The 25,047-nt window shown below is 36.7% G+C and overlaps 2 protein-coding genes across 2 annotated transcripts; one reads left to right on the top strand and one right to left on the bottom strand.

Moving 5' to 3' along the window:
* Positions 1-1,713: 1,713 nt before the first annotated feature.
* Positions 1,714-7,104, bottom strand: snupn (snurportin 1). Its single transcript, XM_043227274.1, has 9 exons — positions 7,052-7,104; positions 6,655-6,819; positions 6,364-6,547; positions 5,615-5,719; positions 4,989-5,085; positions 4,777-4,891; positions 4,014-4,074; positions 2,847-2,948; positions 1,714-2,429 (listed from the first exon to the last, which is right to left on the bottom strand). The coding sequence occupies exons 2-9, from the start codon at positions 6,810-6,812 to the stop codon at positions 2,127-2,129; spliced, it is 1,125 nt and encodes a 374-aa protein (XP_043083209.1). The 5' UTR covers positions 6,813-6,819; positions 7,052-7,104; the 3' UTR covers positions 1,714-2,126.
* Positions 7,105-7,874: 770 nt separating this feature from the next.
* snx33 (sorting nexin 33) lies at positions 7,875-19,593 on the top strand. The gene is made up of 2 exons (XM_043228497.1): positions 7,875-10,110; positions 18,669-19,593. Exons 1-2 carry the CDS (start codon positions 8,709-8,711, stop codon positions 18,920-18,922), a joined length of 1,656 nt encoding a protein of 551 aa, XP_043084432.1. The 5' UTR covers positions 7,875-8,708; the 3' UTR covers positions 18,923-19,593.
* The last annotated feature ends 5,454 nt before the right edge of the window (positions 19,594-25,047 follow it).

The raw sequence follows: 25,047 nt of genomic DNA, 5'->3' as shown, positions 1-25,047 counted from the left end.
TGCCTAAAACAACCCTACAGATAACTACTTTTGAGTTTAAAAATGTCATTCTGTATGTTTTATAAGCTTGTTTCCTCACAGGGACCTAAAAATGTCCCCACAAGGACAAAGTTTACTGGTAATCCTGTCCTTGTGGGGACATTCGGTCCCCAAAACGTGATAAAAACCAGGTGAAAACACACACACACACACAGAAATACAGAAATCATGACATATTTTGATGTTTTCATAACTAACTTAAAGTAAGTTAATATGTAACCCCTTGTGCTATTTTTGTACTAATAGAATAACAGAATAAAGGCTCAAAGATATACATTTACAGTGAAATATTTAAGTGTATTGTTGTTTGGCAAAATGTGCACATATACACGTAGATATATCTTAAACTACAGCTAAATATAGCAATCACCGCAATATTTGAAGTCAATATTTTTAACTGAACGTTTCCATTCTGTGCAGATATTGTGGGTGCAAGATTGTCAAAATGTTACAGTTTAAACCTGACGCAAGAAAATGTGCCAAGAAACAAAGAGCTTCCTGTGGGCGGGTTTCCATGGGCTAGAATGACTGACAGGGGAGCATGACAGCAAGCTGGAAAAAATGCATACAAGTGCTTTCACTTTAAGAGAGGAAATTCACACTTACAGTCACCCGTCACGGCCACAAACTAAACTATACACACACGAAAACATCTCAGAGTCGGGTAAAACGGGTTTGAGAAGCTGCAAATCCTACAGGCCTCAAAAACTAGACCGCATTTTTTGGTGCACTTTGTGTTTTGAGTAGGCCTAGGCTGTTGATGTAGTTGGTTGATTGACAGCTCTTACTCAGCGTTGGTCATGAGTTATCCGGGAAGTCTGATCTGGGCTGACAGGTGCTGTGAGTTCCTGGAAAGCAGCTACTGACTAATAACCAAACTCTCTGATTACACTCTGGTTTTCTGCGGAAAAGTGACCTAGTGGTTTCAAATCAACGAAAGCAGCCTCGGTCTGAACGCCTGCACATCTGTGCAAAAGGTGTTTGACATTCAACCAAAGAGATTTTGATGATGCCAGATTTTTTCCGGCTAAGCTTAAAACTCAGCGTTATTACAAATGATGCCAATGGAAACATTATTTAGTCGCTGAAAACCTTTATTACTATTTTTATACATGTCTAGATATATCAAACAATATTTTATATATTAATTATAATATATATATAACTTATAATTTGTAAAAAATAATTATATATGTAATATAGTCTGCTGTTTAGAAGTTGGTCAAAAAATAGTTTTTTAAATAAACTTTACATTCTTTTATTTGATCAAACAGTAATATTGTAAAATATTATTACAATTTAATGTTTTCTTTTTAAATGCATTTAAATGCAATTTATTCCTGATGCAAAGTTGAATTTTCATCATTAATCTTGTTCCTCTGATGCATAATTTCTCCAGCCTTCGGTGTCATACGATCTTTCAGAAATCATACTAATATGCTGATTTAATTCTCTAGATTTATATAATTATTATAAATTATTTTGTGAAAAAAAACATGATGCACCTTTTTCAAGATTCTTTGAATGGAAAATTCAAAACATTATAACTAAATAAAAGTATACTTAAAAAAACAAACACAAGCTAAAAAGTTTCTTAAAACAATTATAAAATAAAAATGTACTAACTCCAAACTTCAAACAAATTTCAGACATTCAAAATATTAGACAAAAAGGTAAACAAAACGGACAGTAAAACTTTATTGAAGTCATAACACAAATTTAAAAAAACGATTCATAGGGTGAATTCTACTGATCTTATCTTCTACAGAAAAGATCAAATTAAAAAGCTATATATAAAATCCAATGAAGTTGAGTCCCCCCCACAAGTTGAGTGAATTCAGCAGAGCATGAGGGTCTACTATCATTTAAACCTATATGTTTCCTAAAATAATATCTGCAGAAAAGCAGAATAGTTTAATTCTTGAGATTACAGTTACAGAAATAGTTCCATCTGAGTTACTAAGAACTGAATTGCAATTTTAAATATAGCAATTAAAAACTAGTCGACGTCAGTGTCCTCCTGAAATGAGATCATCTTTGCCCGGACTTGAGAAAAGTGCTCTCTAAAGCAGTTCATGCAGAAGTCCTCAGACCTCCATGCCCTCTTTCTGAGCGCTGTGAGAGTCCTCCAGCTGTGTCTCTGGCGTGGACAGGTGTTCCAGTTCATATCGGCCGTTTTGGTCGGCCGGGCGAACTTCTGATGAGGTTTTCTTGTGCTCCAGGATCTGCTGAAGCTGATGGCTGGCATAATCAGGCTTGCTGGTGAGGGGACACTGTGGCACCTCGATGTCCAAGATATCTGCCACCATATAGGGTCTGAGCCAGCCGACCAATGGCGTGCTGCCAGGGGTGTAGTGGGTCTCCTTGTGGTAGAAAAGAAGTCCGTCCACCTAGAAGAGAGAAAGATATTAGTTTGAGCTCATCTACTGTATGCCAGGCTCAACAGTACGAGAGGTTCACTCACATATGCCACCTAAAATAGATGTGCCAGCTATAACATTTATTTAGGAACGAGTGTGCAAATAAAAAAAGGCCTTAAAAGTGTAAAGTATATCATTTCTGCTGCTTTGAATAGGAATATAATTAACACCATAATTGTTTTGTGTCGTCAAACTAAAAAAAAGCCATGTTTACGTAATGTGTGTATGTTCTGTGTACGTTTACTATGTATATATAAAGATAATCGGATACACAGTATACACTGACAATATTTACATATATTTTATATTTATATTATACATTAATATATTTCATATAAAAACATTACATAGACCTATTTGTACATGTATTATGGATGGATAATAGACATTCTTACTGTAACAGTTGTACTCATGAGACAGAGAGAGAGAGAGAGAGACAGAGAGACAGAGAGAGAGAGAGAGAGAGAGAGAGAGAGAGACTGATGGACTCTGTTGAACAGCTGATGCTATTCAGAGAGAGAGAGAGAGAGAGAGAGAGAGAGAGAGAGAGAGAGAGAGAGAGAGAGAGAGAGAGAGAGAGAGAGAGAGACAGAGAGAGAGAGAGAGAGAGAGAGAGAGAGAGAGAGAGAGAGAGAGAGAGAGAGAGAGAGAGAGAGAGACAGAGAGAGAGAGAGAGAGACAGAGAGACAGAGAGAGAGAGAGAGAGAGAGAGAGAGAGAGAGAGAGAGAGAGAGAGAGAGAGAGAGAGAGAGAGACAGAGAGAGAGACAGAGAGAGAGAGAGAGAGAGAGAGAGAGAGAGAGAGAGAGAGACAGAGAGAGAGAGAGAGAGAGAGAGAGAGAGAGAGAGAGAGACAGAGAGAGAGAGAGAGAGAGACAGAGAGAGAGAGAGAGAGAGAGAGAGAGAGAGAGAGAGAGAGAGAGAGAGAGAGAGAGAGAGAGAGAGACAGAGAGAGAGAGAGAGAGAGATGAGAGAGAGAGAGAGAGAGAGAGACAGAGAGAGAGAGAGAGAGCTCAGAGAGAGAGAGAGAGAGAGAGAGAGAGACTTTGAGAGAGAGAGAGAGAGAGAGAGAGAATCCAGAGAGAGAGCTCACTTAGAGAGAGAGACAGAGATTAATCTTGGAGAGAGAGAGAGACAGAGAGAGAGACCAGAGAGAGAGAGACCTCTTCCACTTTTGACTGCAGAGAGAGAGAGAGAGAGAGAGAGAGAGAGAGAGAGAGAGAGAGTAGAGAGACCGAACTTTCAGAGAGAGAGAGTCTGAGAAAGAGAGAGAGAGAGAGAGAGACAGAGAGACATCGAGAGAGAGAGAGAGAGAGAGAGAGAGAGAGAGAGAGAGAGACAGAGAGAGAGAGACAGAGACAGAGAGAGAGACAGAGAGATTAGAAAAAAGAGAAAGAAAAAAGAGAGAGAGAGAGAGAGAGAGGAGTGAGACATAAAGAGCCAAGAGAGAGAGAGAGCATACCAGACCAGGAGAGAGAGCTTTAGAGCCTAAAGAGAGAGAGCATCTAGTTTTTCAGCTTTGTGTGCAGATGAATCCATTTTTTTGCTCACTTACAGGATTAATCTTGGTAATTTCAGAAAGACCTTCAACCTCTTCCTTTTTGATGCAGCCAGTTCTGTCTGTAAAATGCTCTCAAGCTTACTTAGGGTGACCATAAAAGCCAATCTTAGCATACCAACCAGGATTTCTTTATTGCCTAAAATCTCTAGTTTTTGTTTGTGTGCAGACCGATCGGTCTACGACATCGATTCCTTATGTTTTCAAAATGCTCTCAAGCTACTTTGAATGAAAGCAATACAGAAATCCTGGCAAGGACGGTCACCCTAATTATGTGCAAAAAAAACCCTACAATTTTAATACCAAAGCATTTATTAAAATTAATTCCACATGCAAAGTGCTAAGCCAGAACATACATTTACATACAGTGCCATTCAAAAGTTATTTTTGTTATGCAAAGCAGAATTTTTAGTCTTTTTAGTCTTCAATGTCCTTCAGAAATGATCCTGATATGCTCATTCGGGCTCAAGAAGCATTTCTTGTTATTAATGTTAAAAAAATTCCAGTTTTGCAATCTTTACTCAAATTCTATGTCTTTACAGTCACTTTTCATCAACCGAATGTCTCCTCTCTAATTAAAAGTATTAATTTTCTTCTAAAAAAGGGAAAAATTCAAATAACAGCCAAATCATGACACATCCAACACAAAATTTATGACTGTTTTGGTACAACAAACATAACCAGTACGTTTCAGAGAAATTAATTGTACGGTCCAAGCATGTAAGCATGTTTCAAGTTCATATAAATGTGGTTTATATGCAGGAAGTGGACACTTACTGAGCAGTCATACACAGGATGTCCCCTCCAGCACATGACATCCAGGATGTAGTATGTTCTGTCCACGTCACTGTAGATGCAGTCCAGGATGGTGTAATCTACATAAAACATACACGGCTTTATTTTCTGCTGTGGTTCAGAACTGCGGCACTCTAGCACTCTCTAGTGTGATGAATCTGTAGGACAGGAGCAGACCTTTCCCCAAAGCAGAGTTGCGTCTGCTGCCACCGGGAATGAGAGAAGGGAATCGATTGACACAGTAGCCACTTTTGGTGTAAGACGACGTGGATCCCTGAGGACGAAACGCTAAACGTTAGAATCAAACAGAAAATGAAGCGCGTTCATATAAGGTTTGGGGTCGCTACGACGTTTCACTGTTTTCAGAAGTCTCTCATGCTCTCAAAGGCGAAATTTATTCGATCGAAAATGCAGTAAAAATGTAATATAATATTTTGATTGAATTTAATACAATTTTTGTATTTTAATATATAAAATGTAATTTATTGGTGCGGTGCAAAGCTGAATTTTTAGCACCGTCTAACCCGCTGTTCAAGAAACATTTCCGATTAATATCAGTGTTGATCAATACCTTTAGGGAAAACTGTGATGCATTTAATTTAGGAAAGTATGTTGAAAAGAAAGTTCAACAAAGCACTTTATTTTTTTTATTTAATCTATTGACATTATAAATATTTTTTGATCAACTGAATGCATCCCTTAGAAATAGATGCTTTTTTTATTATTAATTTAAACCCAAACTTTTAAATGTTAATGTATATCTGATCTGACGATGCTCATGATGCACGGAAAAACATCCACACCTTGGAGGCCACAACGAGAGAACGCTTTCCAACTGGACAAACCACCATCAGCCAATCAGAGCTCAGATCTGCCGGGACGTCCACCAACCACTCTGACAGCATCAGCTGGAGAACAAAAATATAACAGAAAAATAAATATACAACAAATACTCATACATTCAATGCATACTCATGCAAGTAACAACTTTTAAGTTATTAATAGCATCTCAAAAAAACAAAAACGTTCACGTTTCTGCTTTACCTAAGAATTTTACACCTATTTTCTTTAACCCTTAGCAATACACCGACAGATTTTATTACTGTACCCTTAACAAATCTGTCAATGTGTTTTCAAGCACTTATTTGAGAGCAATAAGTTAATCAAATGTTTATGAATGTTAACATTAATGCTGTCTAATGATTACAAAATAATTACAAAAAGTTTTTGCATGTCCATTATATATATATATATATATATATATATATATATATATATATATATATATATATATATAAATACAGTTACAGTATATATTTTGAATATTTATATGCCTATATTTATATTAATTGATTTATATTATGAATAAGTATATTTAATATATGAACATAACCTATTTTTCTGAAATATATACATGCACGTGTGTGTATTTATATATACACAATAAATATACACTGCACATATATTATTTAAACAAAGACACGAAACACTGGCGGTTTCAGCTGCTGTGCCTTTTTTTTTTTTTTTACAACTATATCTGTTTTTTTAGCACCTGGTTGGCGTAATGCTTCGGTAGCTTTTTCTTCTGCTCGATCTCCATCCCTTCCTCATCAGCGCTGCTCTCCAGCTGCTGCTGCTGCCTCTTCTTCTCTCGATCCTCCTCATCCTCGCTGTCAGCTCCGGTCCAGTCTCCATCAGCCAGACGGCGGGCGTGATTCACATAGTTCAGCCTCTTCCTGCCAACATAACGCACCTTACCAGTGTCACGGCATCAAAACAACCCGGCGGCTAACAGCTGCACTCGTGCTCTGCGTGGCTGTGGACCGCGTGCAGCTAAACTCACTCTTTCTGCAGCTCCAGGAACCTCCTGCGCCGTTCGCTCTGCTCCAGAACGCTGTACTTGCTCTTGTACTGGGCCAGGCGCGGATGTGGAGCGGAGGTGCTGTTCGGTTCTCTGGAGACAGAGAAGCTGGAGGAGAGGGCTTGGGTCAGAGACTCCATGATGGACCTGTGAAAACATACGGGAGTTTAAATCACTCGCGTGCCGCGCTAAGTGTGTGTACGTGTGTGCAGACCACTAAGGCATTTCAAAAGCAAGCACCACGTACGGCTAAACCGACCGCGGGCAGAGAGTGACAGCAAACACGTGATCACAATGCCATCAGAGCTGCCCTTAAAATCCTTCGCTCATGATTTAAAAGAGCCGTCCCTACCAAGCAGCGAAAAACACCAACACCTACCCCCTGGACGGAAGCGCGCGTTCAAACGCAATGGCGCGCTGACGTCACCACGCCGCGTCGCGGCCGACCAACATTTATCGCTGAGTTTCGCAGCTCGGCGAAGAGTTCTTCTCGAAATCATTTTACGGTGGTTAAAGCTTCTTCGAAAACTAGAATTTAGGTGAAATTCGCATACTGTAAAAAAATATGCCGCGTTAGTTCGTCTCCTTGCAAAACCTCCGTTCTTAAGCAAACTAGAAGCGTTAGCCTACCAAAAAAAGAGAAAATAAAATATGTAATGAGGCCAGCGTTTCAGGTGTTGCCTATGATAATATTTGAACTTTTCACTTTGTACTTTAACTGCTGTTAAGTTCTGTTATTATCCATTTGTACCGAAACCAATGACGACATCACGTGGTATCTGTTAGTTTTTTCAGCGTTGATCACGAGCGACGAATCACATCCGTTTGTGATTACTGGATAAGAATTACTTCTTTTTTTTTAAAGAAACTCCTATAGCGAATTTCAAACTAACATTTATTTGAAATAATAAATTTAAATACAATTATTAAAAAATGATTACATTTTAAAATATAATGGTTTATAGGTTCGTGTGTACAAATGCCTCAGATGTTCTCGAGATTTGAATGCGACAGAACAGCGCAGTGCCCGTCGCTCAGTGGCACTGTACACTATCTAGTTGTTTTATTTTAGTAATTTGGGCGCGTTTTGCGTTTATTAGAAACTGAAAACACTGTTTAACTCTTGCCAGTCAGACGCCGCAGTTGTTTGCTCGACCGCCGAGCGGCGCCACAAACGCGATCGTAAAGCTCGCGCTGAACTGCGCTACTCTCATTGTTCGGTCGTCACGTCATGGAAAGAGTTACTGCGTTTGTGCTCAAAGTAAAGAAATAGTTTATGAAAAACTCCTCACGGGCCTGTTGAATCACACCTCGAAGGGAATATTACGAACGAGCGGCGATCAGAAATGGATCCGTGGATTATAAAGATGCTTTAGATGTACTTTTTTGTTCTTTTGTTGGCGGAATGCAAAGGATGCGTTTATTTCCCATCTCTGTCTGGGACGAAATGTTGGGATAATGTTTTCATCTGGAATTTAGTTCAGCCGGACTTGCAGAACAGATGTTTGTGTTTGTTTGTTTTTCTGTTTTGACAGCATGCAAGATGCATAAAACTGTTATGTAGTTATTACGAGACGCTGAATGTGTTTGCCGGTGTCTCGGTTCTGCTGGACGGGGTTTGTGGAATTATTGGTTTATTTTTATTTTTCGCGGCGGAAGATTTTGGTTTTGAGGAATAATGAAACGGCATAAATTAAGAAAAGTTGGAGAATAACAGCCCGGAAGCGAGATCCAACATGCAATGCTTTATTTACAAAAGCATATTGGAGATTGTTTCCCAGGGGATAAAAAAAGATTCCTGTTTTCCTGGTCAGTAATTCTACAAAGATCTTTATCGTAAAAGAATATAATTTACCAACAGGCTCAAAACTGCTAGTTTTGTTACAATACTATGAATATATTAAAAAGTACTGCTGTACTATATAGCCAAACCTTTAAGTTATCGAACAGCCCTGTTTTTGTTAGACTTGATCAGTGCATTCTGATATGAGGTAAGGAACTTTTATTTTGTGCGTCTGGCTTGCGAAGTTACAAAAATGTCCTTGAGAGCCAAAGCCCTCTACACTTTCCAAAGTGAGAACAAGGAGGAGATCAGCATCCAGGAGAATGAGGAGCTGGTGATTTTCGACGAGAACTCTGTGGACGGCTGGCTACAAGGAGAGAACAGCCGAGGGGAGCGAGGCCTGTTCCCCGCCTCGTACGTTCACATCATCCGGAACCGATCCGGGTCCAACCTGACCGATCATTCCCTCAGCTCACCCGGGAGCTCTCCCGGTAAGGATTTATCGTACATCCATACGCCTTCCACGACCCTGCCGAGCGACGACGATGACGACTGGGACGACTGGGACGAGACCTCGACGGTGGTCGAGGATGAAGACCCTCGGAGAGGCGCCAATGGACATTCCCAGAGTCCGTATTCCAACCCCAACGTCCACTACCGGGCCAAGCCGTACATGGAGCGCCAAGACAGCATGTCCAGCAATCGAAAGGGCAGCATGGTGGGCAGGAACTTGAACCGATTCTCCAGCTTCGTGCGCTCAGGTGTGGAGGCCTTCATACTTGGCGACGTTCCAATGATGGCTAAGATCGCCGAGTCTTACTCCATCGAAATGGGCCCCCGGGGGCCTCAGTGGAAGGAGAACCCTCAGCCCTTCACCTGTTCCATTGAAGACCCCACCAAACAGACGAAGTTCAAAGGCATTAAGACGTACATTTCGTATCGCGTCACCCCCAGTCACACTGGCAGGCCGGTGTATCGCCGCTACAAGCACTTTGACTGGCTCTACAACCGACTACTGCACAAATTCACGGTCATTTCCGTGCCGCACCTTCCCGAGAAACAAGCCACGGGACGATTCGAGGAAGACTTTATCGAGAAAAGGAAGAGGAGGCTGATTTTATGGATGGACCACATGACCAGCCACCCCGTTTTGTCTCAGTACGAAGGTTTCGAACACTTTCTCATGTGCGGAGACGACAAGCAGTGGAAGCTCGGGAAGAGGCGAGCGGAGAAGGACGAGATGGTCGGGGCTCATTTCATGCTCACCTTCCAGATTCCCAACGAGCACCAGGACCTTCAGGACGTGGAGGAGCGCATTGATTCTTTCAAGGTGTTCGCCAGAAAAATGGACGACAGCGTGATGCAGCTGACGCACGTCGCGTCGGAGCTGGTTCGCAAACACCTCGGAGGCTTTCGGAAGGAGTTCCAGAGGCTGGGAAACGCCTTCCAGTCCATCAGCCAGTCGTTCCTGCTGGACCCTCCTTACAGCTCGGACGCTCTGAGCAATGCCATCTCGCACACAGGCCGCACCTACGAGAACATCGGGGAGATGTTCGCCGAGCAGCCCAAATACGATCTGTTTCACATGCTGGATAAACTGTCGCTGTACCAGGGCCTGCTGTCCAACTTTCCAGACATCATCCACCTGCAAAAAGGTAAAGTGCACTCAAACGAACTTACCCCCCCATTTCACATTTCACAGACAGTGCTTAAAAAGCCAGTTCAACTGTAAAGATGTAGGTAAAGATATAGAGTCCACACCACAACAATAGCTTTAAAGGCACAGAGAAAAGATATCGTTGGAATCATTTTTGTTGCTTGAAAAAAATACAATTAAACTAAAACTGAAATAAAAATATATATTCACTATAAAAAAAAAACTATATAATTAATGATATAAAAATTGTTATACACCTCACATTTAGTTTATTTAAAATGAAATAAAACTAAAAAATATTTAAAAATATAAATACTAATGATAAAAGTATGTCAATGATTGTAAAATAACACTGGTCCAATGTTTTTTGGTTTTTGACCACTGAAAATATGTATATTTTAATAATTTACTTTATATTGCAATTCCAATATCTATGGAACTAAACCATATAGGGCCTTAAAAATGAAGATACCAAAAGACCCAGTGTCTAAAAAGGGCATTGAGACATCTTCAATACAAAATAGTGGATCACTCAGTCAGTATTCATCCATTTTTTTGTTGAGATAGTTGTTGTAATTTAGCTTTCGTTATTCACTGTATAGCCTCAAACATTTCAGATTGATTCTACACCCCTTTTAGATGTTCTGCTAGCTTCTAAACCTAGTGACTAGCTCAAATGTGGGGCACTCAGCTGGAGCGACCCAGTGACATCATGCCTGTAGGCAGCCAATCACACGTGTTGGTATTTATAAGCAGTTAGTTAGCTGGCCTCATATCGTAGACTGGAGTGAATTTTGTCAGATAACTCCCAAAGGTGACTTTGTAACAGACTTTGTAAAGCTGAAATGGCAGTCAAGAAAAATTCCTGGCCGTGCTCCTGACAGGAAGCCTCCTTTTCGCTCTCAGTCTAAATCACAGGAAGTTAGGGAAATCGTGTGATTAATCAGTGCGCTCAAGTTCAAGACATTAAAGCTCAGTCAGTTTGTGGCTTGGACAAACTTCCACTTTCATTATGATCCTTTCGTGGAATGTCTTAGTGATGTTAGGAATTTCTCACTAAGGAGAGCTCGGACTTAACATATATCCTGACATTTAGTAAGTATTTACAGCACCAGGTACAATTTTGGACACGCTTGACTGAATTTATACCATATAATATTAAAACCTTTTGGATGAAATGCTAACGCTTAACTTAGTTTGGTAGACAAATCTGAAAGCACTTATGCATGATAAAAACAATTAGTCATAACAAGTAAATGTTACTATATTATATCAAATTCAAAATTCAAATTTTATTTGTCACATACATGGTACGACATGCGTTGAAATGTTTTTACAACCGCCCAAAAAAAAAAAAAAAAAAAAAAAAAAAAAAAAAAAAAAATATATATATATATATATATATATATATATATATATATATATATATATATATATATATATATATATATATATATATATATATATATATATATATATATATATATATATAAATATAAAATATAAAAATGTTCACATATAAAATTTTAAACAAAAATAAATAAATGGTGTGTGTAATTTAAAAAAATTTTTTTACTATTTTTAATTTATATTTAGGACACGTCATAGTTACAAAAAAAAAAACAAACAAAAAAACTGACAGTGAGGGGAAATAGTGTACAACTGAATTAGAAGGTAAAAACTTATTTTAGGTAGTTGCCTGAGACGTGAAGTATTAAACTACAGTAGAACTAAAGGAGAAATTAGTAAATAAATAAATAAAAATTGGTACTAAAAAAATATTTTCATCATAAAAATATATTAATCTTTTTCATTTAATAGCTATGTCTGAACATTTGCCTGGCAGTGTATTAATGGTTTTATTCCCCCGATTTATGTCTTTCATCATCATCATCATCATCATCATCAGTTCATTAATACAAAAAAGTCAGGCATTATTCATTCATTATTTATTAAAAATTCATTTTACAGTTTATGTTAGTCATTCCAGCTTTATCCCCAAAATCACACCCTCCAAAGACATGTAAACAAATCTGAAACTGCAAGTTGACTGACATGCAGAGAACGCTTCCGGTGGTGTGATTTCTCAAGACGCCCGTCTGAGTGAAATCTGTCAGGTAGTGGATCCATTTAAGTATTACAACAGTGCTGACATGAGACCCTGACACCTGAGACACAGCAATCAGCGCGAGAGTTTAACGTTGTTGAACAGGTTCCCTGAACAAATGCAATCATGTGTTTGAAGAGGTGAGGCCGGTGGATTGTTGAGAAGAACAGAAATGCATTCAGTCTTTATTACTGAGTTTGCTAAAGCCGTGATCGGTCCGAGGCACATCATGCCAGATCCCAGATTAAAGGTAATGATTTGGAATAGATTTAATCCCATAAAATAAGAGATATTCCACAGTCCTTAAATCATTACAGTGCCTTTTAGGAAAGTTAACGTAGCATTATTCTGTAGAATAATTTAGTTCTGATCAAATAGCCACCCTAAGCAAACATTTGACGTGTGCGAGTGTTGAAAAGAGGCCAGTATGATTTCTCCAGTTTCATGTCCACACCCTATAACGGTCGTAACATGATTACCGTTCGTGTTCAGACACAATGGATCTTAGCATACAATGGATAATGGTGTTTCTAAATAATCAAGTTGCTAATAGCAACTAAGGTATGCACAGCATGCCTCCTACAGTAGAAGTCGCTTAGAGTTGATTATTTTGCACTGCAACAGTCATTCATTTCATTGATTCATTGCAAGCAAAGTTGATGATTGTTTTCAGTCCAATATTAATTTTAATCTTGTATTGGTATTAAATCATTATTTTGATTCATTTTAGCATCGTATAGAAATTCTAGTTAATACTTGGAATTAATTTAGTTGCCAATTAAAATAAATTAAATTAAATTAAATAAATAAAAAAAAATAATAAATATATATATATATATATATATATATATATATATATATATATATATATATATATATATATATATATATATATTTTTTTTTTTTTTTGGCCTAAAACCTAAAACTTTGAACTTTTTTTCTTCAAACGTTGACTCCTGTCATTATTAAATAAATAACTTTGGTATATTAAATTTTGTGTATATTAAATCAATAACTGTTTCTGTCTGGAGAACTTAAGAAACCCTTTCTGGCTTACGGTTAGTTTACTTAAAATGTATTACAACTACCATATAAAATAGTTATAAAATATAAATGTTCTTTAAAAACAAGATTAAATGGCATTCATAATGCATTTAATATACATAATGTGACCTTTTAAATATGTGAACAGTACATTTATACGGAAAAATGGGATTTAATTTAATACTAATTTAATTTAAAATGGAAACATAAACATCTGTTCATACGATTTGTACTGCAGCCATAAGGAAGTCTTAGTGGCAAGTATTGGCTTAAACCAATAACATTTATTAAAGAAAGTAAATGCAGTTGAAGTTTAATATACGTAATGGATAAAACGGTGTTGGTTTTGTCCTCTGATTTACCTGCAGTAGGTAAAAAGCTGCATTTAGGGGACAGTAAAGCGACGGCGTTATGTAAAAACAAGAGCATCTGTTTCTCTTGTGAGCCTCACGACAGCACAGACAGAGATCAAAGAGAACCAATGAACAGAGGAAAAACAACACATGACCCAGGGAAATAATAACAGCCCTCTCCGAGCGCGCTCTGTGCGGCGTTTACGCAGCCAAAGGGCCGTAACCAGATCCACCGTGGGACGACAGGACACTTGACCCAACGTCCAGAAGTCGGCTTGAACCCGACCGACTCCTCGCATTAAAGGCTACAGAAATATTTAGCTCTTGCAAAAGCAGCGATTTTGGCTTTCAATGCACAACATCTTCCGCCTCGGCAAATAGGGCGAGAATGAAAAATACGAGCAAAAAACGAAAGGCGTTCCAGGCCTCGGGCCCTGCGTGTACAGTAGTCGGATCGTGTGGGTGTTGGTCTGATTTTATTGCCAGGAATACACACTCGCACACATGCATCGGAGTTGTGCGTTTTTTGGAGTGATTCTTGCTGCTTTTAGGTCTGAAATAAAGAGGAATAACGTGTCGGGGCAAGACCTTGAATTCCTAACTGGTAGGGACCGAGACGGTTTTGTGCTTCACGCATGTGTCTTAAATAATCAGGATGTGTAAGCATGCGTGAACGAACAGGAGAGATATACGGGATGGTGGATGATTGCTCCACACCTGTAATATAAGTGTAGAGCAGCTAACTTTTACACACTGCGCATACGCTCGTGAATTGTAGGTGGATAGATAGATATCCACACTAAAGTCTCAAAGTCTAAATTTGAGATAACGAGCATGTTATGATTTGTGACCCTGGAACACAAAACATCTTGAGTCTTAAGCTGATGAAAATCAACAAAGTAGCCAAAAATACACTGTATATTGTAAAAAAAATTTAAATAAAAGTTTGAGAAGCAAAGCAAAAGTCTTTAAGAAGCAAAGATCGTGTTCCGTTTTTACCATAAATGCATTCAAACTTAATTTTTGATTAGTAATATGCATTGCTAAGAACTTTATTTGGACAACTTTTCTTAGTATTTAGATTTTTTTACTCCCTGATATTCAAATGGTTGTATCTCACCCAAACATTGTCCCATCCTTACAAACCATGCAACAACAAGCTTATTATTCAGGTTATCTATAAATCTTAATTTTGAAAAATGTACACTTATGAGAGGTTTTGTGGTCCAGTGTCACATTATAATCTTTGACATTGTCTTACTCAGTCGAAATCGAAATCATCATTTACATTTTCCCAGAATGTTATATAACTTACGAAGCAAGATTTGACCTAGTCCTTAAAAAGCATATATCTGCACTGACCTAATATGCTTCTTTCCGTAGAGGTGTTTTGCTTGAAAAGTGTGCTCGTGTGATCTTTTTGGCCCACCGTGATGGTTTGTTTCTCCACTTCTGGTGTCTGAGAATTTGCTCTGGGATAAATTGAGCTGTGACTGTTTTTCCAGTCCAAAATTCCTCTGTGTTTCCACGGCGGTGCTGTTAGACACATTAAATGCAGCTCTGTGGCTTCAGGTCAGTTAATCTTTGCGCTATTAACATTCATTTCACCTCAAACACTGAAAGAAAGATCCGATCATGTTTCTGGCTGCAATTAGCATCATGCTATCCTATAGCCTAATGCATAGCCTATTATATCTAAGTTGCGGTATCAGTTTTGTCTAATTTAATAAAATATAACAACTATGTAGAGAATGTTAGCTTTGCATGCTAACTGGTTAGCTTGCTTACTGGAAATATTACTAAATGTTACATTTCGCTTCATTTAAATAACTCGAAAGGTGACTATGTCATTCAAAAGACAGGCTAACGCTACCAAGATCGAGGCTGTATGCATTAAAATACCCCGGGAAATAATTTAAGGGTTTGCTGGATTTGGGATTTGACATGTTTTACATTAGTAAAACCTCCAGACATTCCCTCAGTGTAAACAGAGGCCTTATATACTAGCGTTTAAATAGGAAAGCAAATAAACGGAAAGGCACCGACCACAGAAATTATGCACAGACAGTTCAGAGATGTTCAGCTTCCTCTTTTAATGGCTCTGTTTGGACCGTAGCAGACAAGCGACGTAGTTTTGCATGTTTGACAGTAAAGAGCGAGAGGAATTCACAATATTCCAGTCGTTCGTGGTGTATGTTAATGTTTAGCGCGTCTACGGTCCATTAGTGATCAAATCAGATTAACCCCACTTCCATAGTTTGGCTTTCTGGGCAAAGCGAGGGAAAACCAGATGTTCGAAACAACAGAAATGTGCACACGGCTTTCTCAAATCAGCATATTAGAATAATTGGACTTGTGATAGCGCTCGTGCAAACGTCCCAGGTTTGAATCAGGCTCGCAACATGTCCTCTTTTCAATTTTGATTGGAAAAATAGAGTAATCTGTCATACTGAGCGTGGCTTTGGTGAGTTGAGTCCTGTAATATTGAGTGTGTTTGAGTGAGCAGAGAGTATGTGTGGTAGAGGTCAGTGCTGGGTTGTGCCTGGTACCGCTGGACGCTTGTTTCGGTCCTTCTGTCACGACCCTGTTATTTCATTGTGCCCGAACTTAAAGGAATGCATCTTGGAAAATGTATTTATTTATGCTCATATATCTTTTAACATATATTCAGCATCCAGCAATTCGGCTTGTCCTAAAGAACGACAGAGTTCAGAGTTTAGCTAATAATAGATGAGTTCATGTATATATCGTTTGCATAAAGACTGGTTTAAAGGTTGTATATGCAAAAGAAGAATATAGAGAGTTCATAGATATTCGTATTTGTAGCCTATTAAATATTTTACATTTTATATTGTATGTGGGTTGGCATGTTAAGATCAGTTTTGCATGAGGGTTTTTGTACGCAACACCCTAATATGAAAGTCCATTTCCAGCACTTTAGAAAAAAAGTCATAATACAACGATAAAATCAAAATCATAATCATGACATAGAATTATGAGATTAAAAGATTAATAGACGATTTATTAGATCATTCTAAATTATAAGACACAAAGTGAATATTTAGATATTTATATTTATCATTAGAATTATTTTCATTTATCATTCGATATTTCTAAATTCTAAGATTAAAAAAAACAACTATGACATCAAGATAAAAAGACTTTTTTAAAACTTGCCATTTTATGTAATTATGATGTTCATCTCACCGTTCTGTCATATGATAGTTTTATCACAATTATGGAAATATATCATAATTTCTACCTATTCATTTCAGTTTCAGCTTTGTCGGCATTTCAATTCTTTATCTCATAGTTATGTTTTACCAAAGCATTTTTTTCAATGGGCTTGCTACCAAGTAATTATGACTTTTTAATTAATGACATATCTCAAAACCATGACTTATTTCATCATTTCAGCCACTTAAACCATAATTGTATTATACCAAATCGTAATTTGTCTTTTTATGAATGATAAATGAGCTTCCACGCCTCGGGATAAAAGGCTACAAAAAGTGTAGAAATGGGCCTTTTTACTCAAAGTGGTTTTCCAAAAATAAATGCGCATTCAAACTGCGACCTTGTTTAGCGTGGCATAATATTGTCTTATTTTTAGATGCTCGGTGTGGGAATGCAAACAAGAGGGCTTTGCATACAGTGTCTGGGCTTTCATTTGACTGTACTTGTTTGTCCTTTGTGTTGTTTGCGCAGCGTGTTTGTAATCGGCCGTTCTGTGCGCTGAAAGGGAATAAAGTAATAATAAATGCCGTGTATCCAATCTCAAACATAAAGAACTTCCTGTGTCAGATTACAGGTGTGTACAGCACTGTCAAACACCGACCTCTGATCAGCCATTCGCTCTGGGATATCTGATTCGTCATGCTGTCTCTGATAATCTCTGGCTTTCTGACTGCATTATGTGCTGCAGATGGACACAGCATGTGATGATTTAGTGCATCTGTTGGTTCACGTCTGCAGATTCACTTCTACCTCTCTGTGAGTCGTGTGACTCAGTGGCTCCGTCCAGTGTGTGTGTGTGTGTGTGTGTGCTGTCACAACAGGACGTGAAGATTAGAACCGGTTAAACTGGAAACGTGAAACAAATCTGAGGCAAAAGGCACTTTCATCTGAGATTGAGCCATCACTGTAAACTTACTTTTTGCTTATACTGGAGTCTTATTTGGCCTTAGCGGTGTAGAGCAGGTGTTGAAGAAAGTGTGATATAATCAGTATCTGTAATTATCTGTATTGTTGGAAAATACTGTGTAAAATGTGTATAAAATTGTATTTCTTGTTTACATATATTTGCACTTTATACAATTATTTTTTCATAATTGGGGTATTTAATACAGCTTGATATATAGTACATCTAATTATTTGTATGTATGTGTGTGTATATATATATATGTATATATGTATATGTATATATATATATATACGTGTGTGTGTGTGTGTATGTATGTGTATATATATATATATATATATATATATATATATATATATATATATATATATATATATATATATATATGTGTGTATATGTGTATGTATACAATTGATTAATCACATCCATTTATTCTTTTCTTTATATATTAATACTATATAAGCAACATGTTTTTCTTAAATACAAACGTGTTTGTATTTATATATACATAATATACATAATACACATATATTATGTAAACAAACTGTTATTTTGGTTGTGATTAATCTTTTGACAGAACTATATATATATATATATATATATATATATATATATATATATATATATATATATATATATATATACTCTTTGTCTGCAGCTTAGTTTTTACTTATTTACATATTATTTAGTAAATACAAAATTATGTTATTGAATACATGTAGTATTTTGACAATTTTGTCTGCAACATAATCTGCTGTGTTTACTCATTTAATTAATTACGAAATGTTATTTAACATATTTAGTATTATTTCATAAGCAATTGATTCTAGTTCATGACTAGTGTTTTTTTGCGCATCGCTACAATATTTAGCCATTTCTAAACCTCCTCTTCTGTTTCACACCCCTTTTAGGCGCTTTTGCTAAGGTGAAGGAGTCTCAGCGTATGAGCGACGAGGGGAAGATGGACCAAGAGGAAGCGAACGGCATTCGCAAACGCTGCAGGACAGTGGGGTTCGCCCTGCAGGCCGAGATGAACCACTTCCACCAGCGCAGGGAGGTGGACTTTAAAGAGATGATGCAGGCGTATATCCGCCAACAGATCGCCTTTTACCAGCGCGTAGGTCAACAATTAGAGAGAACCCTTCGCATGTACGATACCCTCTAGAGCCTTCGGCATCTGGACTGCGATGGAGATCGAATATACAAATTTTTTTTTTTTATTCCAAAAATGTTTGCAAGAGAAAAAGGACATTCACACTTCTGCACTTAAAAATGTCACTTTTAACCCCAGAAACCAACAACCCGACAACTATTCGTGCATATCGTCAATTTTATTTAAACATCCGTTAGATCAATGTTACACTTTTTCCATATTTTTTTCCTTTAAAACTCACAGAGTCAGGTTTGCGAATGACGTCGCCTGTGCGTTAGCAGGTGCAGACGCTAACCAGACGGCGAAACAGTTGTTTACGCAATAGTTTGCCAGAAACGCAATTATTTCTTTAAGAAATGGCACATTGCGACACTGCGTCTTATTCGGGCGCGATACAGAAAAAGTGTCAAATGCTGAACGTTGGATCTTCTATTTATGGATTGTACGGATTTGCTCCGCCCACACTGAAATCTCATTGGTCCAAAAGCCTGTCGCAAACTGCAAAAAAGTATTTCATTTTGTCTTATTTTCTCATCCAAATGTCTAAACATTCGAAAGGCAGAAAGAAAAAAAGTATCGAAATGTAGTGAGTAAATTAGCGCTGTCAAATGATTAATCGCGAAAATGTAAAAGTTTTCGTTTACGTAATTTATGGATGTGTACTGTGTATATTTATAAAGCCACACGCGTACAGCTTATATTTTGAAAATATTTACATGTATATATTCATATAATTTTTTGTATATCTAAATATATTTAAAATATAAACTTTATACTTTAAAATAAATACACACAAGATTTATATATATACATAATAAATGAAACTTTTAAACTGAAATATTAAACGAGATTAATCATTTGACAGCACTACAGCGACTACTTATTTTATTTTATTTTATTTTAAGGAAATATTTTAGGACACAATTAATTTAGCCTCTCAAGTAAATGTAACTTGATTTAAGAATGTTTAGATGTTTAATGCAACATTTCGTTTTCAGTGACGACAGAAACTCTTGAAATATTCGGTGGCCCAACTTTGCTTGGACTAGATGAGCAAGAAATAAACCCACATAGCAGGTTCATGTGGTTTTGCTAACTTCCAGGAAGTTTAATCAGATGAAATGTTAATCCAGCTCCCCTTCAGGGCGGAAGAAGATTCCTGAGCTGACGTGAAATGCACGGGTCTGTTTTGATCCGGTGATCAGATGCGACGGTCGTATGATATCCATCAGTGACTCAGATGCATAAAACCGGGTTTCTTCTGCGCTGTAATTCGTGGTCCGGTACTAATTTTTCCAAGTGTTATTAAGACAAAACGTGTTTTTGTGAATCCTTGGGCTAGAATCCCCACCCAGAGACTCTGAATATCAGATGGAAACGCTTCAGTATTAGCATTAGCATTTAGCTTAAATGTTTGTTCAGGGTGTTTCTAAAGCAAAAGGGAGCTTTTACCCTCCTCTTCTCCTTTTTGTGTGCCCTCAGGAAAACACGAGAGGACTTTGAGCTCATGTTAATGGTTTTTGTTTTAATTTCAGAAGTAGGCTAATCTTTATTTTTAGTTTTAGTCGCTAGGTTTAAGGGGCACAGAGGTTTGCGTAAATCTCAAGGCTGCAATCTGAGTTGACTCTGTGGTTAAGAGTTGTGATTTTTTACAATGCTTTTGGTTTAACTGTAAAACGTCTCAAGTTTCAGATTGTAAACTTGGATGTTTACTGTTTGCACACTTAGTAACTGAGGACCAAAATCTAAACCTTCGGGTTTACTGATGTTTTTTTTTTTTGCTTTTATACATGTTAAGAAATGGAGCGGACGTAGCAGAAGCTGTTTCTTTTATGGAATAAGATAATAAAAAGTGTACTGTGACCTTTTATCTTACAATTCGTCTTTTTTTTTTTTTTTTTTTTTTTTTTTTACAAAATTCTGATTTTATATCTCACCATTCTTTAACGATACTCAGCTTATGAAGATTATAAATTTACAAACAGCTTTGAGTAATTAATTTAGAATCGCAAGACATGAATTCGCTATTTTAAGGAAAAAAAAATGAAATGTGAGAAAGTTGCCATTTTCTTTTTGTGAACAATTCTGAGTAAAAACAGTAATTTTGAAATTTAAACTCGTAATTCTGAGGAAAAAGTAGGAATCGTAAGGTTTAAACATCATTCTGTGACAAAAGGAATTACGACATTTAAAATGATTTCTGATGGAAAAATTAGAATTGTAAGATTTAAACTCGGAACTCTGAGTAAAAATGTCGGAATTGCGAGATTTAAATTTGGAATTCTGAGGAAAGAAGATATAAAGTCATACAAAAAAGTTATAAATATGACTTTTTTCTTTAGAATTGTGAGTTTTTATATCAGAACTGTGAGATAAAAAGCTCCAATTACCTTTTTTTCATTTCTTAAATTCTGTGTTAGAAACAGGCTTCCTCATACTTTGGCTCACGCAATGTTTTAATAATAAATAGTCAACGTGAAATAAAGATCAACCTTGTTTACTTTCTTAATACTCACAAATGCCATTTTTCGGTAGACAAACACATCGTTTTTCAATGTTTTTGATTTTACATTATGAATGCGTCGCAAACTCCATTTCACGTCGACTTTAGCGGGGGAAAAACCTAAAGAATATTTTTTAAGAACTGACCAGTCTTGTGGTTTTGTCAAAAGTCGCGTGTTTTAGCGTCCAGATGTTTTACGTGCCCACAGAAGGAGATGTTCATCTTTTTCGAATCAGTTAAAGCAGCGCCGAGCGATCCCGTGGGGGATTTCTTTTCTGGTAACTGGGAAAAACTGCGCATAAACAAAAGCCCCTGCTTTTAATTCTCTGGAAAACCTTGGAACGTAAACAGGCCGCGCGTCGGGGGTTGCGTGTGTCCGCTTGGCGACTTCGCTCACATTCCGGGATACAGCTGAGCTCAAACGCACAGCAGAGTTCCTCGCGCTTTAGTCATACCAAAGCAAAGACGGGTTTCCATGACTTATCCAAATATTACATTTGCTTAACGCTCTTTTCGCGTTTTGTGGCATCAGTGAAGACAGATCGCGCGCGCGTTCTAAGAGAAATGGATGTTTTAATGAGCTGAAATATCTAAGAACAATGCAGAAATGGACACAAAAACGTTTCTTGGGGAAGGACAGACCTCACGCGGATGATTTTGGGACTCTTTTAGGACGCGTGAGGCCGCGTCCAGCACATTGCTCTGTGTTTACTCACTGTAAGGAGGACCGTAGAAGTTCTGTAATGTGTAGATTTGACACTTCTTACACATTCTGGTGTTCAACAGGGGATCTGAATAAAGAGATCTCAAAATGGATTTGGCGTCTTTTGTTGGTTTCATTTGCAGGAGGCTTTTTGTTTCACGAAAGCTTTCTTGACTGGCACAGATTTAGGAGTAATTGCATGCTGTTGCGATAAAATGGCACTGAAGTGGCAATGCCGAAAACATCACCAGACAAAAATACAACGTAGCCTTTTTGGTTAACTCATTAGAGCACACGCGGACACACGAAATACTTATATTTATTTAAAATGCATATTTATTAAAAATGAGTTACAGCAGGCAGTAACACTGACATATAAGTCTTAATATTTTAAAGCAATTTAACAATAAATTAGACTATCAAGGTTTTCTCAATATGTAAATTTATTAACTTGATATAATCATAGTTTCAGTTAAGAATTAAACCTCATTTCGTTTTGCTAGATTTATGCTTTAAACGAGAATAATTTATCGAAATGTTATTTTGGGAAATATTAAATATTTACACATTTTTATGATCTTCAATTACATTTATGCATCTCATAAATAATACATTTATTGACATTAAGTGAATCATAAATATTACATACTATAATTACACAGGAGAAAAAAATAACCTAAAGATTTTAACAAATTATTATTCTTATTCAAAATATTATTAACCTTCCCTAAATCAACGTAAATGTATTCATTTGCACCTTTACTTAAACCCTTTATGTATAATGCACTACAAAAGTAGTTTTAATGCTTTAATTATGCCTTGAATGCATTGAATCTCTTATAACACTTATCAATTTACTGTTACATTGTGCATTTTAATTATAATTAAAATGATAATTATTAATGAAGATGATAATGTAGTACAATGCAAGTTATGAATAACTATAATGCATTATACCCTCTAATAATCTTTTATAATGCATTATACATAAAGGCTTTCATTAAATTATTAAATAATTTTTTTTATTAAATCATTTAGAAATAGATCTTTTAGGTAAAAATTGCAGATTGCCACCATTTACTGTATAGATAATATTTTTAATATGCAATTTATCACTTAAAAATATAATAAACAAAGCTTGCCGTGTCAAATTTAGCTTCATTATAAAATACAGTTTTTAATAATTCCTTTTATCCCTTAACAAGAAAACAATCAAATAATTATTCTTTAATATTTATTTCTGAAATCTCTGAAATATTATATATATATATATATATATATATATATATATATATATATATATATATATATATATATATTTGTATATATGTGTGTGTGTGTGTGTGTGTGTGTGTTTAAACATAAAAGCTGACCTAAATCTTTTCATCATCATTGCCTTAAGTGAGTAGTAAACAGAGTAAACAGACTTATTTTTGGAGACATAAAACAAACATTCTTAGCCTGAGCAAGACTCCTCCGGAGGTCACAAGATGTGGAGAAATTTTAGACAGATCCGAAACTGCAAGCCATCTTGTGTGCAGATGATGTGGGAAAAAACTGGGGAAAATGCCTAAAAAAATGATAGGAATTACATTCAGATCATATTTTTTGATTAAATGGGCATAACATTACAATAACACAATGATAATGAGCTTTAAATGATTTATGAGCATCTAAGGCATTTGCTTTCGGAACAAATGTAGGTTCTCTCTCACAAAAGCCCTCGGCCGAGTGTCTCCGGCTGTGACCCCTTAAGTGAACAGATCATAAATACTGGCTTCAAAGTCTCTTGATGTTTAATCCAGAGCTCACTTCTTTAAAAGAATTCGACTGAATATAGGCTAAAGGTCTTTTGGCGTCTTAAGGCGGAATTATAGAGGAACTGTTTGAAACAGAAATCACACAGAGCAGCTGTCAATATGATGTAATGACGATCCAATACTGTACGAAGAACAACAGTTGATGTACGAGTGCGTCTGGCAATATAAAGAATGCCAGATGGTCATGCTCTCTTAATATGTAGGGCGTAATCTGGCCTTCCCACAGTTCTTTGCTGCTGGTCTTGTTCTGAAACAAGCTTCTCCTGTGTGTTTGTGTTTTGTGTAATAAAATAACCATTATCGGAAGAAAAAAGAAAAAAATTCTGCGTTTATTCTTCAAAATTGAGTGTAACAGTCTTTCATTTTAAGATTTATAATCAAACTAATAAAAACAATTAATTCATAACTGGTGTTATTGTTTATGCATTAATTAAATTATTCGAATTTACGCAAAATATACAATGCACAGCATACTTAACATATATTACAATATATTTAAATATACATTCGTTAATTCTTTGAAAATACACAGCTATAGCAGAACGATATTTTTCAAACACATCACAAAATCATAAGATTAGTTCAATTAAGAGTACTGTGCCAATTTCATTCGCTTTATTGTATTTATTTTGTGGTTTACTAGGATTTTGCCTTAGTCATGCTAAAGAAACACTGAGGCCAAGATGAAGACGTTGTAATAACCATAACCCATGTATTATTTTTTTAAAATATATGATTCATAGCTACATTGCGCTGTTTTATAAAGAGGGAGTAGACAGTTACCAAACTCTGCAGATGTAGATACTGGGTGAAGGCCAGATCAGAGAGAGAGAGAGAGAAAGAGAGAGATGAGTATGAGGAAATATATGGACCACACCCCCAATTGTGCGACCCTTCCCCTGACTCCGCCCCCTTGTCTTCAAGCCAAGCAGTGTTCCCAGAAGACAACAGTAACTTCCTCAGAACACCGAGCCTACATTCCTGTCGTGCCTTTAGATCTCCTTAAACAACAAACTCAAAATGTCCTATTTTCTCAGTTTCCTTCTCGGTTTTTTCACGTCTCATTTGAGGCATCCAGCGTCTGTTAATCAAATCCATCAGGTCTGAATAC

This window comes from Puntigrus tetrazona, chromosome 25 (genome assembly GCF_018831695.1).
Source record: "Puntigrus tetrazona isolate hp1 chromosome 25, ASM1883169v1, whole genome shotgun sequence".
Taxonomy (NCBI): Eukaryota; Metazoa; Chordata; class Actinopteri; order Cypriniformes; family Cyprinidae; genus Puntigrus; species Puntigrus tetrazona.
The sequence above is the reverse complement of the archived record's forward strand: the minus strand, read 5'-3'. Positions and strand labels throughout refer to the sequence as shown.